Raw genomic sequence first — 17,155 nt, 5'->3', positions numbered from 1 at the left:
AAATGATGATATTGTGTGCCACTCTTTAAGATGATTATACTGCATTGTCAAAGCCACCAAAACATGCAGCCACATATAAACTTTGAGCACAACTGATATGTCACAAAACCTCTTTTTGTGTTGCGTCTTTGTTAGAGAGCGCATGCATGTGTATGCAATGCTGCGGTCCAGCTCGAGCCTGTTCACTACAAGGCTTTGATAAGGATGCAGAGTGTGTTTTCCTCTTTGAGAGGCCCCTGAGAGCAGAGATGTGCTGGCTCGGCTGCTGCCTGATGGAAATGAGGGCCTACACACCACAGAGAGAGCTTATTGGGACAGTTCACCAAAGGTAGAGATCAACGGCAAACCAGATCTCACTCTCATGCAGTATTACATTACATACAATATTAATCCACACTGCAAGAATAAGACACTTAAAGACAAGAAAAAGCCATGTGATTGACATTTAAAACAATTAGCGGTGAGATTTAGATGCAAACATCTTAGTGTTATAATAAAATATCAGCCTGCGTTTCAGATCCAGTGTTATTTTAGTATCACTGAGATACTATATGGTTTTAATTTGATTGGTTTTCATTATTGGATTTAGTTTTAGTTAACTACTGTATCATTGCTCTGGTCCAATCAAATTAAATCTAACTCTTGTATAATGGTGATGTAATCTCCTATACTGTAAACCTATTATGCAGACAGAGCCATCCACATCATGTTTCATCATGATGCCAACTATTCTGTCAGATAAGGTCATCATTGTGTTTCTACTAACTGCACCCAACAAAAACCCTCCAGTAACCTCTCTCAGACTGAATAGGGAGAGATGTGGTGAACGTTCTGAGATGAAACCATCAACATGACCTCCTTCTCAGGACAGCCATGAACAAAGACCATGCCGTGTTTGTTTGTTGTCACACACCGAGCCTTTCAGCATCAGGTCATATCGAGCTAAAATAATATCAGTCGCACACAAATGAACAATCACTAGATTCAGAAAAAAAACTCTTCTTATCCGGTCTTCTAAAACCAAATCCACTGCTTTAAGACTGTTATAAGCCTTGAGGTGTTTTATCAGGTGGAGCATGTTCACGCCGTATTTCGAGGTCTGTGACTCCGAGGGCATCTCAGCCGTGAGGATCCAGGGCTCCTGTTGCAATACACGCTGCCTCTCTGAGCAGGAGCTGAAGGTCAAAAACCCATTCATATCATCCACCTTTTACATGCAGCTCTAATTGTACTCTCTTCTAATTATTCTCATGCATTGGGGGCATCAGGTGGTTTCCAGTATTGGTGAGAATATCGGGTGCATATGGAAAAGGTGGCCTGGATATAATGAGGAATGTAACATGGACCATGAATATTTTGGACTGGATGGTAAAAAATTGTATACATATATTATATATATATATATATAGTAGATGCTAGAGTGATATACTCTAGTGTGACTATTTTCAACATCTCTTTCTCTCTCAGTACCTCAAGGAATGAATTTGAACACCAAAGTGCTGTTAATAGCTGCTGCCTTCCTGCTGGTGAGTTGCCAACCACACACACACACACACACTATTGTATTAATATGTAACAGATTTATCGTTTATCTCTTTCTTTTTTGCAGAATCATATGTTTTTTGAGATGAGCTAAGAAGGACATGAAAGACATCAGCTCAGAAGTGAAGTGTGAACCCAACAATATAGAACTCTGGTGACAAGATGGAACACTGCATCATGTTTCTATGACAACTACAAGGAACCGGCATTGGTGATGCTCTTCTGAGATAACTAAATTTGAGCTGTTGTGAAGATCATGACTCTTCATACAAAGCCACTCTACACCTGAACATTTGCACACTAAATTGAAGTACATATTAAACCTATACAGCTTTTTCATATTTGATACACAAATTAAGCCACTAAACAATTAACACAGTCAAAGCCTGTGATACACAAACTACTACATGCCTTCTCTCATTTAATCTACAGTATAGGTCAGACTTTTTTTAGCAAGTGAAAGGCCTATCTATCTATCTATCTAGGAAAGAGTACTTGTCCTCAATTGCATCATTTGTTTGTAAAAAACTATGGAGCTTTGATCATAAAACTAAGAATTATTAATATACTGTGAGATAAAGGGTGAAAGCTTATATGTAAATGCAGTAGTCTTTAAGTAGTCTTCTAGAGTTTCATCTTACTTTTTGGCCTTTGAATAAAATGTAGGTGTTTTTTCCTTTCAAATCTAAGTTCCTAAATATGAGCTTTCATATGAGCCATAAATGTAAGGGTTACAGGGTTAAATGTTCAATGCACGCTTTTGTAATGAAAAATATATAATATTACAATATGTCACAAACCTGTATTATTTTCGCATATAATAAAGATTCTTGAAATGTTGTTTGTGGGTTAGTTTATAATTGTTTATATGCCAGCCACAGTATCACAACTATTTTCACGGCCAGAAACAGGTTAAATTATGAATAAAGAATAAAAAAAATAAACAAAATGATAGATTTTTTATGGCCTATTCAGCTTTTCATAGTTTGATTAAGGCCCTGTTTCTTAAAGGAAATTTACTAAATGAATATTTTCCACAGTTAAGTAAACTGAAATATTTTACCACTAAATTATTCATACAGTGGACTACCAGTAAAACTGAAAAAATTTGTTCTGACAGTTTAACTCTCGAGTGTGAAATGTTAAGGTGTCTGAATACATTTTGGTTTGACTGTATACACATAAATATATGAGTGTAATGTACAACTCGTGTATTGCTATTTGTATATATCAGTGTTTTATACTTCATAATGGTATTAGGAGGCAGGTTGAGAACTCTGTGTAAGGTGTTTTTATAGTTAATGAGGACTTCATTCCCATTCAGAACCAAAAATTTCAGGTCAGAATCATACGTAGATGTGAAGTCCAACTCATGCTCTTCAAATCATACTAGATGGAAATACTTCCAACAAATCAGAGCCACACCACAGCTGAAAATTAGCAGCAGATGCATAATCAACATTTATTGCTATGATCAATCATAATTAAAAACCTTTCCTTTCCACTTATTTTTATGTACCTCAAAAACAACTGTCCAGCACTGAAATTCAAGGGAGGTTTTGATACGCAGCCTCCATGAACAGATCAGTGTTTATTAGTTAGCATGTCTGGATAACATCCGAGTAATTTCTAAAACAGGGCTTGGAGACCCAAGAGTCGCATCTCCAGTGTGGTCTCCTCCAGCGGAGTGCCAGGATGTTGAGCGATCTTGAAAATCAGTGATTTGCCGGAGGCACAGTGAATCAGGCAGCGTGGTACCCATCCCTGATAGGGCACTGTCTTTTGGGTTAACACTCTTTAAGCTCAGGAGAAATAAAAAGTTAGCCATTATAGAGCTCTCCAAATACATTTAGAAATATAATTTTTTTTTTTTTTTTTGTACAACAGTTCTATTTTAAAACAACTCAACACTGTAGCTAAAATACTGCACTATAGTAAAATATCCTCATCATCCTGCAACCTCATTGGTAAATATTGGGACCTAAATGAAAGCTGTCTTCCTCTCAGACCATCTTTATGAGCCGGTGTTATTCAGATGATAATTCAGTTAATGTGACTGTACTACACAAGGGCATGTTGTTGTGGCAGTTCCCAGCCATTAGTTCACGTCACAGTGGCTGAACTATGTGGTCCCGCTGTGTCCCTCTGAGAGCTCCACCAAATAATGACTGACTGGAAAACATTCGTTCATATGTTGATGAATTGGTTCCTCCTTCTCCTTCTTCTTCTGTGAGTTTTCAGGTGATGTGGGGTTTGGATGATTGTAAAAACAGATGATCTTCAATAGTAAACATTTGTCATGCTGACACTTTTCATGGCGTCCCGATCGTTTTTCTTTTTAAAACTGGTAAATTCCTCGGAAACGGCCTCTTCGGTGGTAAAATTAACTTGGCAATCTAGATGGGGAGAAAGAGGTAGTACTTTTACCCAGTTATGAACATGTTGGGAATGAATCTTACATGTATCTCATAAAGAGAACGGAGCAGCTCCAGTGTGAGTGATTACGTGTCAGTCAAGAGTTTATACCTGTCACACTCTTCAGATGAAAAACTAGCGGCCTCCACTTGCGTTCACTAGACCATGGAAATCCTCCCAAGCTCTGAAAGATCACACACACACAACATTTTATATTAGGGCTGTCAAATGATTAAAATTTTTAATCAAATTAATCAGAATTTTCAGTGGATTAATCAGGATTAATCACTATTTGCAATTTCACCTGAATCGTAACCATTTCTTTTTCTGAAATGTATACCAAAAGATAAATAACAGGACACAGATACATAATTTTCATGCATTGATTCATCAATATGTGGTTCTTTTTTCTGAATTTCAAAAGTTTAACATTTACTTAGATCAATTTTACCTGAGCACTATATCAAACCATGCCATTTAACTACAGGTAGTGTAAGAGTTTTAGGTGAACCAGTGGTTAAATATAGCCACATATATGAAATTATGCATAGAGAAACTCGAAAGAATGAACTCAGAAACACAAACATGCGCCCTCTGCACTCTGGGCACTCTTGTTTTTGGGAGGTGTTCCATTTGCTCTGCCACAGTACTTTAGGATCGATATTTTTACGTTCTGAAGGCTTCAAGCGCCAGTAAAACCAAGTAAAAATGCATATGCTTTTCCAAACAGCTGTAATTTTCGCTGCATTGCATGTAGGCGTTCTGCGCATGCGCAGTGTGAAACACAGGACGCTATAACAGGAAGAAGCTCCAGTGTATCAACAACCAAAGTCGTCACTGTTTATCGAGCTTGGCATGAATGTATTTGAGAGTAACCGAGGTAAAACCTTAAGCTTCGTCGGTGTTTTCGTCGCGCCGCTCGCCGCTGTTTTTTACTATCTTGAGAATTCAGAGATCGACGAGATTTTCCTGACCTGAATGATATGTCACACTGCGCATGCGTGAAATTCGTTAAAAAATTTGACGTAATTAACAACAAAAAACTAATTAACGTCGTTAACTCGCTATTTTTGACAGCCCTATTTTATATATATTAATACTGTCAAATATATCAACACTCTGGGTGCAGGACACTTTAGTTCATTTACCGTATTTTCCAGACTATAAGTCACACTTTTTTTCATAGTTTGGCTGGTCCTGCGACTTATAGTCAGGTGTGACTTATTTATCAAAATTAATTTGACATGAACCAAGATAAACTAAGAGACATGAACCAAGAGAAAACATTACCATCTCCAGCCGCGAGAGGGCGCTCTATGCTGCTCTGTGCTCCTGACGTCTACACTGAAAACATAGAGCGCCCTCTCGCGGCTGCAGACGGTAATGTTTTCTCTTGGTTCTTGGTTCTAAATAAATGTGACTTACACTCCAGTGCGACTTATATATGTTTTTTTCCTCATCATGACGTATTTTTGGACTGATGCGACTTATACTCAGGTGCGACTTATAGTCCGAAAAATACGGTCTGTAAGCGAGGATAGCAAAATAAAGTAAACTGTGATATATTATACCCCAAAAATTCTTCATACAGTGGACTACCGATAAAACTGAAAAAAATGTATCTGATCTGTTTATCAAGATGAATTTGTTCTGACACAGTTTAACTCTTTAGTGTGAAATGTTGAAGATGTCTGAATAAATTTTGGTTTGACTATACACATAAATATATGAGTCTATTGTTGTATAACTCACTTGATGCTATCGGTGTGTGTTTTATACTCCATAATGGTATTGGGCGGCAGGTTGAGAACTCTGCGTAAGGTGTCTCTAATGCGAGCAGTGGTGGCCTGATCACTTGCGGTCTTATTCCAGATAGAAATGATATCCTCCTTCAAACAAAAGCACAAATATTTATGACTATACAGAAAAACTATTATTTACATTGTAACAGCTCCACTCATGAACACAGAATGAGTGTAATGCCGTTTATGTTCTAAATTAACAACTGCCGTACTGCTAACTGCAAACTACACTGTATGCTAATTTATACAAATAATATTCAGCAAATATGGTTCTATTTGCATTCTATACAAGATACAAATTTATTTAAATACATGCTTTATTGCATGAATATCACAGTACCTGGAAGCGAACGGACACAACGGCCCCACAGATCTCCTCACCCACCATGAACTGCTCGCCTAGCATGGCCAAGATCAGATTTTCCCAGCAGCGTGACGCCAGGCCTTTACGAAGCCGAATGATCCATTTACCTCCACTCTTATTAGCATCATCCTACATAAAACAACCCCAATTCTATTCTCTGTCAAGCATAAAGAAGCATTCATACAGTACATGTGATCTGACACAACTCACCTCCCACATGGGTTTGATTCCCTCCTTAAACAGGTGGAAATCGCTGTGACCAGTCAGATCATCCGGTCGGATCATGTGACTATAAAAACGCCAGAACTGCTCCACCTACAAACACAGGGCAGCTGTTGAGCTGTCAATCATGTGACTAAAACTTCACCCCCCACTGTGCCCTGTGTTTGAATCTTCATTAAGTGAGTCTGAATAAATATGTCGATGTGAGTTTGTGTGTCAGTAGGTTACCGAAGCAAAGCTGCCGATCTGTTTAATGTTCTGTTCGTAGCTCTGTGTGCTAGCTGGCCGTCCTGGTGTGCGACGAGAATACCAGAACGTGTAGTTGTACTGAAGAGGGTGCTCACCAGCCCCTGGGACCACCGCCTGCACAAGTAAAGCAGCTCATATTTATAAGGAACAATCTATTATAATTTACATATGATTTATTTCTGTCTATCAATTCAAGTGAGCTTTACTGCCATGAATTATACAGTATAGCCACAGCATTGACCTATCTATCTATCTATCTATCTATCTGTACCTTTCTCTTGGTAGTGTTTGAGTCCTTCTCCTCTTCGTCATTTTTTTCCTTCTCCCCATCTTTCGGTGAGCAGTTGTCCTGGTCATGATCTCCACTGTCATCATCTTTCAGGCTTAAAGAGAGAGAAAATGGTTCATTCCACTCACAATATGTTATTTTTTAGTAACTGTGGCTTCAATAATAATTGCAGTGGCTCCAACAAAAAAATAAAGCAACTATAAAACCATTTTTGTGATTGTGTGATCATTCATATAAGAAATAAGTATCTTCTGCTCACTAAGACTGCATGTACTTGACCAAAAATACAGTAAAAAACTGTATACATTTATACAATTTTACAAAGTTTTCTATTTGAATAGATTTTAAAATCTAATTAATTCCTGTGATGGCAAAGCTGAATTTTCATTTTTATTGTTAAAAACTGAAAACTGAGTAATGGTTGCTAAAAATTCAGATATGCCAACATATATTAAACATATTAAATTAAGTCATGCAACTGGCTTTAGAATGTACACTTTTTTTTTCAGTACCATGTTATTAATTTTCTGATACCAAAATTATACTGTAGCCACGGTTCTGAGAATTATAAACTCGACTTTATTAGCCAAAGGAAAGGCTCTGTCAGAGTTTGCAGAGACGGACTGCACTACCTTATTTGACCCTGCGATTATAATGGTCAGTGGCTGCGCATGAGAAGTTTGCAAACATTATAAATTACGCTGCTTATGTAACAGATGATTTTATGGTAGTTTCGTTTTCACGTGCCATGTACAGTATAGCGTGTTTCGCTTATGCACAACCCCTCACGTGTTTACAGCCAGCCTACACCGCCTCATGCCATTCCAGCTGGCTGCAGAGAAGAGTTTGAGCCGGGGTCGCAGAGCACCTGCCCCCGCTGCTCACACACACGCGTAACCCGGTGATCCGTCTTCGGCCTGGAGGCCCTGAGCATGCAGATCTGCGACTAGAAGTGGGTATTTGCATGCTGCATTCACCGCATGCATTAAAACACAATCCTTCACAAAATCTTAGAGGAGTCCAATCATGCAACTAAAACATGGTGACCTCCCAGCCCATGCCAAAGCTTCTAGACACACCTCTTTTCCCCCTCGCTCTTTCCTCTCTCTCACGGTCTCTAAGTTAAAGAGACGCTTGAAACGCATACATTTGCATTTACGCACGACTAATCCCTGCTAACGTGCAGCGTCGTTTTGATTACTCACGCGTCAAATTTGTTGTTCATTATTTTCTAGGTGAGTGTCTGTATCCGCTCTCGCGCCGACGGCAGCCCCGTCAATTCCGCAGCAACGGCGGCGCGCGCTAGTGGTGGCGGCGGCCGCGCGCATCGCCAGTGGTGGGTGACGCGCACGCTGTACACTTGGTGAATATTTGTATTTTTTGCAGTATACAAAAATGGGAGAGACTGTAACCTTATCCTAGTCTAATAAACATTTTGTGTTGAATAGCTAACGTATAAACACATGCATAGATTATATACAGTTCCTAGAAATGGAAGTCAATTACAACTGAATTCCTAAATAACGCATTAAATTAAATTATTGAGAATTTAATTGGGTAGCCTATATAGTAATGTCAAATTTCTTAAGGTTATCATATTTTATAATAATTATTACTGAAGGAATGTTTTTGGATTTATACCTTAAATACTTTGTCACCTTTAGGGTTGAATGAGGATTTTGATATTAAGTAATTTTTATAGTGATTAAAAAAAATGTAGCTTGTATTTGTTGCACGAGTAGTATTTGTCACATGATTTCTTGGGTGTGCCTAATTAAGGTGATCACCTGTGTCTATTTAAAGCTGACTTCACTTTACATTGATATTGTGCCTGATGAAGACCTGAGGGTTGAAACATTGCTTGAATAAATTCTTCTGGAGCAGTAATTTTCAGTGTGCAGACTTCACACTTCTTTATTTTTCTATATCATATTTAAACTTTCATTTGACTAAATTCCACTAAAACTATGTAAATGTATTTAAACATACACATACTGTATAAATACACAAACACACACACACACATAGATACAAACATAATTATTTATATTTAATTATTTTTGGCTTCTGAAAATAAAAGGTAATGATTTAATAAAAGAAATTACAGCACTGATGTCATATTTTATTAAAATATTAACAATTTAATGGGGTCAAGTAAAGTTTGGTAAGCTTAGTCATTGTGGAACAGATTTTTAAATAAAAATAAATATGCATTTTTTTTAAAGACATCTTATTTATGAGTGTAAAATAATTCTACACGTTTTAAGGATGTTTTGTATTCAAACAAAGTAAGATTAAAGTTTTAAAATAATTGAATGAATATTGTTGTACATATAACAGACATGCACATGGGGAGAAAAGGGTCACAGCAGTGTAATTGCTTCACATAACGAGTCATTGTGTGGCGGCACCAGGCTCTGGATCAGGGTGGACAGTGACGCTACAAGTTCGTCACTAGTGCGGCACTAACAGGCCTGTGGACCCTCATACACAGGCTATTAGCACTCACAGAGAAGCCGACGGGGCAGAGACTGCGTGAGGGGCTCCAACTCTGCGGCACACTTCAGAGAGAGCTGGAGCTTCAGTAGAGCCGCTGACCCTCCCACTTATTCAATCACTGTCTACCCTTCTTTTGGCCAGTAAAACCCCCATCTTTATCCTTCTGCACCCTTGTTTTCTCTTTCTCTCCATATTGAAATGTTCTCTCTCTCTGGTGAAAAATTTAAGTCATGATGTTTTATCATGATGTAGTATAAATCTGTGTGAATATAAAAGTGGTAATGCCTGTTTTTGATATTCTAGTAAATTAAATACTTAAAAATGAAAGATGCTTCTTAGTGGATTATTTTCGACTATTTTTGCAACTGGGACAAAAACATTAATAATAAATCATTCATAATAAATAAGTCTGGCATCAGTAAACATATAGTACAGTATGTAACACTTGATCTGACATGTTTCTTACAGGGCAGTTGTAGGCAGACATTGTGACAAATACCAGCGGAGTCCAAACTCAGTCCCTGCAGAGTTCAGCTTCAACTTGCTTCAACACATCTGCCTGGAAGTTTCTAGCATGCCTAGTAAGACCTTGAGCTAGTTCAGATGTGTTTAATTTGGTTTGGAGCTAAACTCTGCAGGACAGTGGACCTCCAGGACCGGTTTTGGACACCCTTGGTTTATACCATGATTTATCCACCACTGGTGGGTTTTGGTAGCTGTTTGTGGTAAGTGAATTGAACTGATGGCTCCCATTAGGGGGGATGGGATGGAGGGCAAGACTTTCATCTCAACGTGGGCATGTGATCCACTTCCTATCGTCTCATCACAGAGATACAGGAGACCTGTGAGAGGAAAGAGAAAGACAAATCTTACATATTACAGTGAAGAGCAGTGCAAGTAAAACAAAAACAGAACTGCCAATGTTCCACAGAAGAAAGAAAGCCATACAGGTTTGAAAAAACATGAGGTTGAGTGAATCATGACAGGATGTGATTTAAGGTGAACCATTTCTTAAAATGAGGTGAAAGATCATTACCTCCTGAACAGCATGGCCCAGACGCTCTTGACTCTGCACTGCTTTCCTAAAGAGGTCGACAACATTAGTACTTCTTTATATTAGACCCAAAGATGTAAGGCCAATGTCAACTAGCAGCATTTTCTTAACAAGAAACTACATTTAACTTGATTTCATTTTATCTAGGGTTTGTTTTTTCACAGTGCATTGACCAGTTAAATTCTAAATAAAGTCTATTTACAGTATGCAATTTTTTTTTGGAAGAATGTCAAATAGTGGTCGACCGATATACAGTATATATATATATATATATATATATATATATATATATATATATATATATATATACAGTATATATACAGTATATATATATATATATATATATATATATATATATATATATATATATATATATATATATATATATAATTTTTATTTATTTTAATTAATATTTAAGAAAATTAATTTGAAAATGAATTTAAAAAATGTGTCAAATAAACATATTTTAGAAGACAACTTCTTGATTCTATAATCCTATTAGAATATATTTCACAAATAAATAAATATTTAAAAAATATATACAAATAAAAAGGGCACTCGGTAATCTGGGAAGTTTGTGTGCACCGGGAATCATATTTTTTAAACAATTGAAACAATATTTAAACAATTAAATGTTTATAAAATATTATTCTATTACTAATAATGTGAAAGCAATTTTTATAATACTTTATTGTATACATTTTAATTCCTTTGTTTAAAAGTTCTATCTGATTATTACACAGACTTCGTATCAGACACAACTGTTAAAGGGCCACAGCAAACAATGAAGAGGGAGAATGTCAGCGCTGTGTGCATCGTCAAAATAAAAGTCCTGCCTCGAACACATCGGCCAAACAGAAAAACTGATGGGCCGATGCCAGTATATTTGATAAATGTCAAATATTGACCACTTATGTGTACATATGTAAGATTTTATTAATGTCTATGAATTTATTATTAGTGTCTGAGTGTGTGTGTGTGGAATGCTTACCGATTTATCCTGCATGTAAAAGTGAGCGTGAAGTGAGCACTGAGTTCCGGCTGGTAGGTGGAGGAATTATGACGTACTTGCCCGGCTGTAGATGGCAAAGCACACTGACCTCCTGAGAGTGGGCATGAGGTACACAACTAACCACTGGAGACATGGCACCAGGGCTTAAAAGAGAGTCACCATCCGGTACCTGGAAACACACACACGCACGTTTAAATATCATGAAGATATACAAAAAGAGATTCACTACTGAATGTTAGCCACCTACACCAACTATAACGAACACTGTTACTAGAACAGTTATGTCTAGAACTGGACACTTTTGGCACAAAAGCAGTTTAGTATCAATTCTGACCTTATAAATATGAAAGCCGATGGCATGGAGGGAATTTTCAGGTCTGTTTTGGCATAATGTGACCTTTACGTTGCTACCTCCAGGGTCATAGGTCACAGTAAAGGGTATACGGGGGTTGAGTCCATGTGTGGTGAAGTTGCGACTTCCTCCTGCAGTAGAACCAACGGACCAACAGCCATGAGAGCTGACGCTTTCCCACTCGCCCTCTGAACAGTGCTGAAGAGGAGGAGGGGATTTCATCACACTGGAGAAAAACACAGATGTTTTCGACCAATGATATGGCTTTATGGTATCATATTCCATATTTAGATGCAGTGTGTATATAAATCAATAATAATTAGTGTCATTATAACATATATACACAGCAGTTCAAACCTTGGAGTTTGGTAAGAATATTTTATACTTTTTTATACTTTATTCAACAAGGATGCATTAAATTGATCATAACAGTTTCCACAAAACTGTTAAGCATCACAACTGTTTTGTTACATTCATAATAATAATAAAATGTTCTTTAGGCTGCAAATCAGCATATTAGAAACATTTCTGTAGGATCATTTGACACTGAAGACTGGAGTGATGATGCCAAAAATTCAGCATTGACACCACGGGAAAAAAAATACATTTTTAAATATGTTCAAATGGAAAACACTTATTTTAAAGAACAATATATTTTAGAATATTAAAGTTTATGCTGTTTTTTTTTTTTTTTTTTTTTTTACAACATAAATGCAGCCTTGGTGAGCATTCTTTCAAAAACATAAAAAAATACTTACAAATCCAAATCAAACATTTGAACTGTACAAAAAGTTCAATACAGTTACGTTCGTCTTAGTGCAGTCACCTGAGAGAGGTAGAGCAGGAAGAATGAACTCTTAGAAGGAACCGGCCCTCTGCTCCCTGCAGGAAGGTACTAGGCACCAACAGGTAAAAACCTGGATTCAGGTGAGTGTGCACTACCACTTCCCGATTGTATGCATGCGTGTGCGACACAAGCGGTGGCTTGTTCAGCGTCCGCAACAGGTTAAAGTGTTTCTTCTCCACCTATGACATATTTTACATAACATTACATAATGAAACATTTGCAATCATTCAGAAATGATTATTTAGTGTTCCTCTAACCTTCCACACATGCAGTGCAATGGCCTGGAGGTGAGAGTGCTGCTGAGTGCTGCCCTCTGCTGGTGGCTCTGGATGTCCGTGCTGCAGCAATGACAGCAACACTTCCCCTCTCTCACACACTTTTAACCAGAACTTAGGGTTGATACTAAAAGTGTTATTGTTACGGCAACCGCCCGCAGAGTGGCCTTTGACCCAGCGACCTCCAATTTGGTGGCTGTGGGTTAGATAGCTTCCTACATGAAGGCAAATGACAAATTAATATAAATATCTTTTTTTGATTAATATTATTATTAAACGTGTAAATTATTCACTAGATATTCAAACTATTTGCAGATATATAATTTATAAGACAGCAAGGAACTATTCATGCAAATGCTCTCAAGAATGCATAAGACCAAAGATTCCCAAACTAGCAAAGTTGGCCGAGGTAGTGATGGCGTTGAAAAAAAAAAATCCTTATTCCTAATTTATATTTTCCTTTTAACATTTTTGCTTTATTTTTTCATTGGAATGTAAAAAACAATGTAAGTGAATTTGAGTGTAAATTAATTATTAAATAAAAATGATATATTTTTAATTAAGCAACTGTAAAATTTGATATAGACAATACCTGTGTAGATGCTTTGGAGGTGTCCTGTATCACTGAGGGGATAGCCTACTGTGACCTCATCAAATTCCTGCTGGAATTCTGTCTCGTCCATCCAGAATTCCCCCTCTGCCGTGCGGCCCAGTAGAGCCTGAGAACTGGAGAGCTCCAGAGAAGCCCAACCTGATCCACTGTACAGAGAGACAGACAAAACCCGTCAGACAGAAGCTGCATCACCAACATCTGCGTATGATTGTCACATTTCGCCCCCTAGTGCCAGTAGAACAACTGTCCCTCCCTCCACTTGTTCATCATGGTAAAATTAATGAACAACGATATCCACACAAAATAAATGACCACCTATATATCTGAAAGAAAATCGTAGTAGGTTTTCTAGGGACAATGAATATAAATAACTATTTAATAATAATATTGATATTATGTAATATTAATAATTATGTCTAAAATAATTATAACCACTAATTTGACAGAAATAGTGTTTAAAGAATCACATTTTAGTGGAGCAGTATTGGTATTTCTCACTTTGTTCTTCAATAATATAATAGTTTTAATTAAAATATGTCACATTCGGTCTGGTGTTGCATTCAGTCTAACTGCCAAAGATAAAAAGTTCAACATATCCTAAGCTCAAATAGGATTTAAAAGTTACACAGATATGAAAAATTCACAATTAAATTAACAAATCATTTTAAAAACATCTATTTATAATACATATATTAAATATAAGGTACTTAACTCACAAAACAAACCAAAACATTGACAAAGTTTGTGATAATTCAGCACTTTTTCTCTCCATACCTCTCTCTCCAGACCCCGGTCCAGCTCCTCCTGCCCCAGGGGTTTCGTATCCTGACCAGCTCCACTTGTTCACCTGTAGTGGTTGTCACATTTGTCCACTCCATCACACTCATGGCATGGAACTGACCAAGCTCTGGGATACCTGCAGCAAACCCATTACTACAACTATTAAAGTACTATGATTAAATCCTCCCTATGGTGTTTTGTGAAAGATTTCAGAAAACCGCACATTTAAGGAGTACATGTGGGTCACTGTAAAATCTGTAAACTATTAACTGTTGTTGCTGCAGTCTAAAATCATTCCCAAATAGTGCTGCTATTGTTAACTAAAAATATTAAAAATCATTGCAATAAAACAAATGTTAACTGAAATAAAGTAAAATACAAATGATAAATAAACTAAATTAGAAATGTTTTTAAAGTAATAATAATGGTCAAAATAATGTAAAGTACTAAAATAAAAATAAACATCCAGATCTATATCCAGATTGATATTTAATATGAATAATTACTGTAGTAGTATATTATTAATACTTAACTGGGCTCAGTTTTAGTGGATGTATTCATGTAATAACTGTGTCACTGTTGGAAAGTTCATTTAATTCAGCTTTAAGAAGAAAAAAGTCAGCGGTTGCTTTCCTCTCTCACCTGTGGGGGCGCTGTGGACACAGCAGCTGATGGCACATCGCTCCTTCAGCTGAAGTGAGAGTTCAGATAGTCTCATCCCGTTAGGTGTGTGTTGAGTCTGGACTCGTTGGGCTGTTGTTTTGAGACTCTGCCCCTTTAAGACTCCATCGTACTGCTATGGTTCCGCTCAAGTCCACAACTGCCTCACATACTTGCCCTGCCCACAAACGCTCGTATGAACCATGTAACCTAGCATGAAGAACAATTAACAACTTCTCAATTATTATGTTTTGCTTTTAGTTCACACATTACAGTTATACAAGTTATAGCACTTACTTGGCATAAGCTTTCTCCAAAAGTGCTACCCAGAATGCCCTGGGGCTCTGGCATCGTGAAAAGCAGAGATTGTCATTGATGCAGGGCAGTTGGTCATCCACCCCGTACCTCTATCCAGCGCCCATTCTGCCAGAACTGGACACGGAACTCACCGTGGTAAACACGGTCACCCCACAAAGGCTGCTCTGGTGGAAATACCTGATAACAAAAAACAAACACACATAAAAATACAACTTGACAACATTCAGTTAAAGTTTTTAAACCACAACTGTGTTACATATTTTTTTGAATAAATCTAATGTGTGAAATATGATCAAAGCTTCTTGGTATGTAACTGGAATATTTAAAATATTTAAATCTATAATAACAGAGTGCAACAGTGATCACTCGCTTTTCAGTGACCTTGGTTTCGGAAAGCATCTTTGCCATTCAATTTTTCCCATTGGGATTTTAAAAACAGTGTTTGTGAAAGAGTTAAAAGCCATGAATCAGGCCATGAATAACTGGCACTTCTCTTGTTTCGACATCTTAGGATACATTGCTTGTTGTATTCCTCATCTGTAAGTCGCTTTGGATAAAAGTGCCTGCCAATTGATAAATGTAAATGTAAATGTAGCTGTAAAGTGAATCACAACATTACAAACTCCTGCTCGAAGCAAAAAGTATTTGACAATATTTGCGGATAGTTTCACCCTATTAAACATGTACGTTTTATTTCCAGTTAAAATACCAAAATGTCCACAAGAAATCTGGCAGTGTTCACCTTGTTCAGAAGATGCTGGTTCTTGAGTAACATGGAGCAGGCACAAAGCAACCAGCAGTCTCCCAGGATGCCTTGCTTTGGGTGGGCCTCCACAGGGTCATCAGGGAAGAGCTGAGGCTGCTTGCAGATCTCCTGTTATATACAGAAGGAAAAGCACTGTAAATTCTGCCCAACATGTGTTTGAAATCGCATCATCAGTAGGTACTACGTGAGGTTTGAAACTTCACGACCATTAAAAAAGTATGTTCTTATAGTATGAATGAAATTCATCATGCTGTCACTGTTATGTTGTCAGGGAGTAGTAGATCATCCAATAATGTTGCTTTAGTGTTTAATGAACAATAAGAATTTTTACAAACTACTCTAGCTAACCCACTAAACCCACTCAGTTCTTATAGAAGATCTTCATGTGTACTCATTGGAGTAAATATATTACCTGTGGGAATGACTGAATATTATGGTACCTGTGGGCGGAGCCATGTGACATCACCCAACAATTTGGAGAGGGGCGTGGTGTAGTCACAGAAGAGTGAGGACTCATCAGCAGGAAAGTCCGGATCCACAAACATCCCATGATGCTCACTTTCCGTCTCCATGGCAACCGGAAACCGCTTCACTTCTGATAGACAAAACACTTTTAGTAACAGAGTGATCATCTGAGCATAGTTTACAGTTTTAAAAACATCATACAGTAACACAGAGTAAGACCGTTATCGTATCTTCATTGTCTTGTTTGTTCCAGCATGCATGTGATATTCAATTCAGTAGCCTATATCTAAAGAAAGCATACAGTTTAAAATTTCAGCAATACGGCTTTTAACGGAAAAGTCACCTTCCCAGAAACCGTTTTAGTGTCAACCCTGTTGAGACATCTAACATCAGAGCGAGCATTAATATTCCATTTATCCAGACCTACCATCAGTTCAGCTGGGTTTGCTAGCACTTTAGATATACTGCCGGCGGTTTTGAATGACATGGCCAGATCGAGGCGAAGTAAAGCATCAAGTCAAAGTAAAATCCATCTACCTCGAGGTCGCTGAAACACAATCAGTACGTTAAAAGAAATAAAAACACTGCACCAAGGAAATCCATCCCAAAACCGGAAGGACGCGCGCGCCGC

General features: G+C 37.5%; 2 protein-coding genes and 1 pseudogene across 3 annotated transcripts; 1 reads left to right on the top strand and 2 right to left on the bottom strand.

Moving 5' to 3' along the window:
* Window positions 1-217: 217 nt before the first annotated feature.
* LOC113070030 (phospholipid scramblase 3-like) lies at window positions 218-2,381 on the top strand. Its single transcript, XM_026243186.1, has 4 exons — window positions 218-1,181; window positions 1,269-1,368; window positions 1,468-1,526; window positions 1,610-2,381. Exons 1-4 carry the CDS (start codon window positions 1,077-1,079, stop codon window positions 1,634-1,636), a joined length of 291 nt encoding a protein of 96 aa, XP_026098971.1. The 5' UTR covers window positions 218-1,076; the 3' UTR covers window positions 1,637-2,381.
* Window positions 2,382-2,973: 592 nt separating this feature from the next.
* On the bottom strand, window positions 2,974-8,217 carry LOC113070027 (eukaryotic translation initiation factor 4E type 2-like). 2 transcript variants are annotated; one of them, XM_026243185.1, is made up of 8 exons: window positions 8,089-8,217; window positions 6,866-6,977; window positions 6,574-6,708; window positions 6,334-6,438; window positions 6,100-6,252; window positions 5,710-5,846; window positions 4,069-4,141; window positions 2,974-3,938 (listed from the first exon to the last, which is right to left on the bottom strand). In XM_026243185.1, the coding sequence occupies exons 1-7, from the start codon at window positions 8,106-8,108 to the stop codon at window positions 4,093-4,095; spliced, it is 711 nt and encodes a 236-aa protein (XP_026098970.1). In that variant the 5' UTR covers window positions 8,109-8,217; the 3' UTR covers window positions 2,974-3,938; window positions 4,069-4,092. The 2 variants fall into 2 exon arrangements, with proteins under 2 accessions (XP_026098970.1, XP_026098969.1); XM_026243184.1 differs by lacking the exon at window positions 8,089-8,217 and adding an exon at window positions 7,673-8,077.
* Window positions 8,218-9,180: 963 nt separating this feature from the next.
* LOC113070026 (calpain-10-like) lies at window positions 9,181-17,148 on the bottom strand (annotated as a pseudogene).
* Between the last annotated feature and the right edge of the window lie 7 nt (window positions 17,149-17,155).

Source organism: Carassius auratus, unplaced genomic scaffold (genome assembly GCF_003368295.1).
Source record: "Carassius auratus strain Wakin unplaced genomic scaffold, ASM336829v1 scaf_tig00002785, whole genome shotgun sequence".
Classification (NCBI taxonomy): domain Eukaryota; kingdom Metazoa; phylum Chordata; class Actinopteri; order Cypriniformes; family Cyprinidae; genus Carassius; species Carassius auratus.
This window is presented reverse-complemented; position numbering and strand designations above follow the sequence as displayed.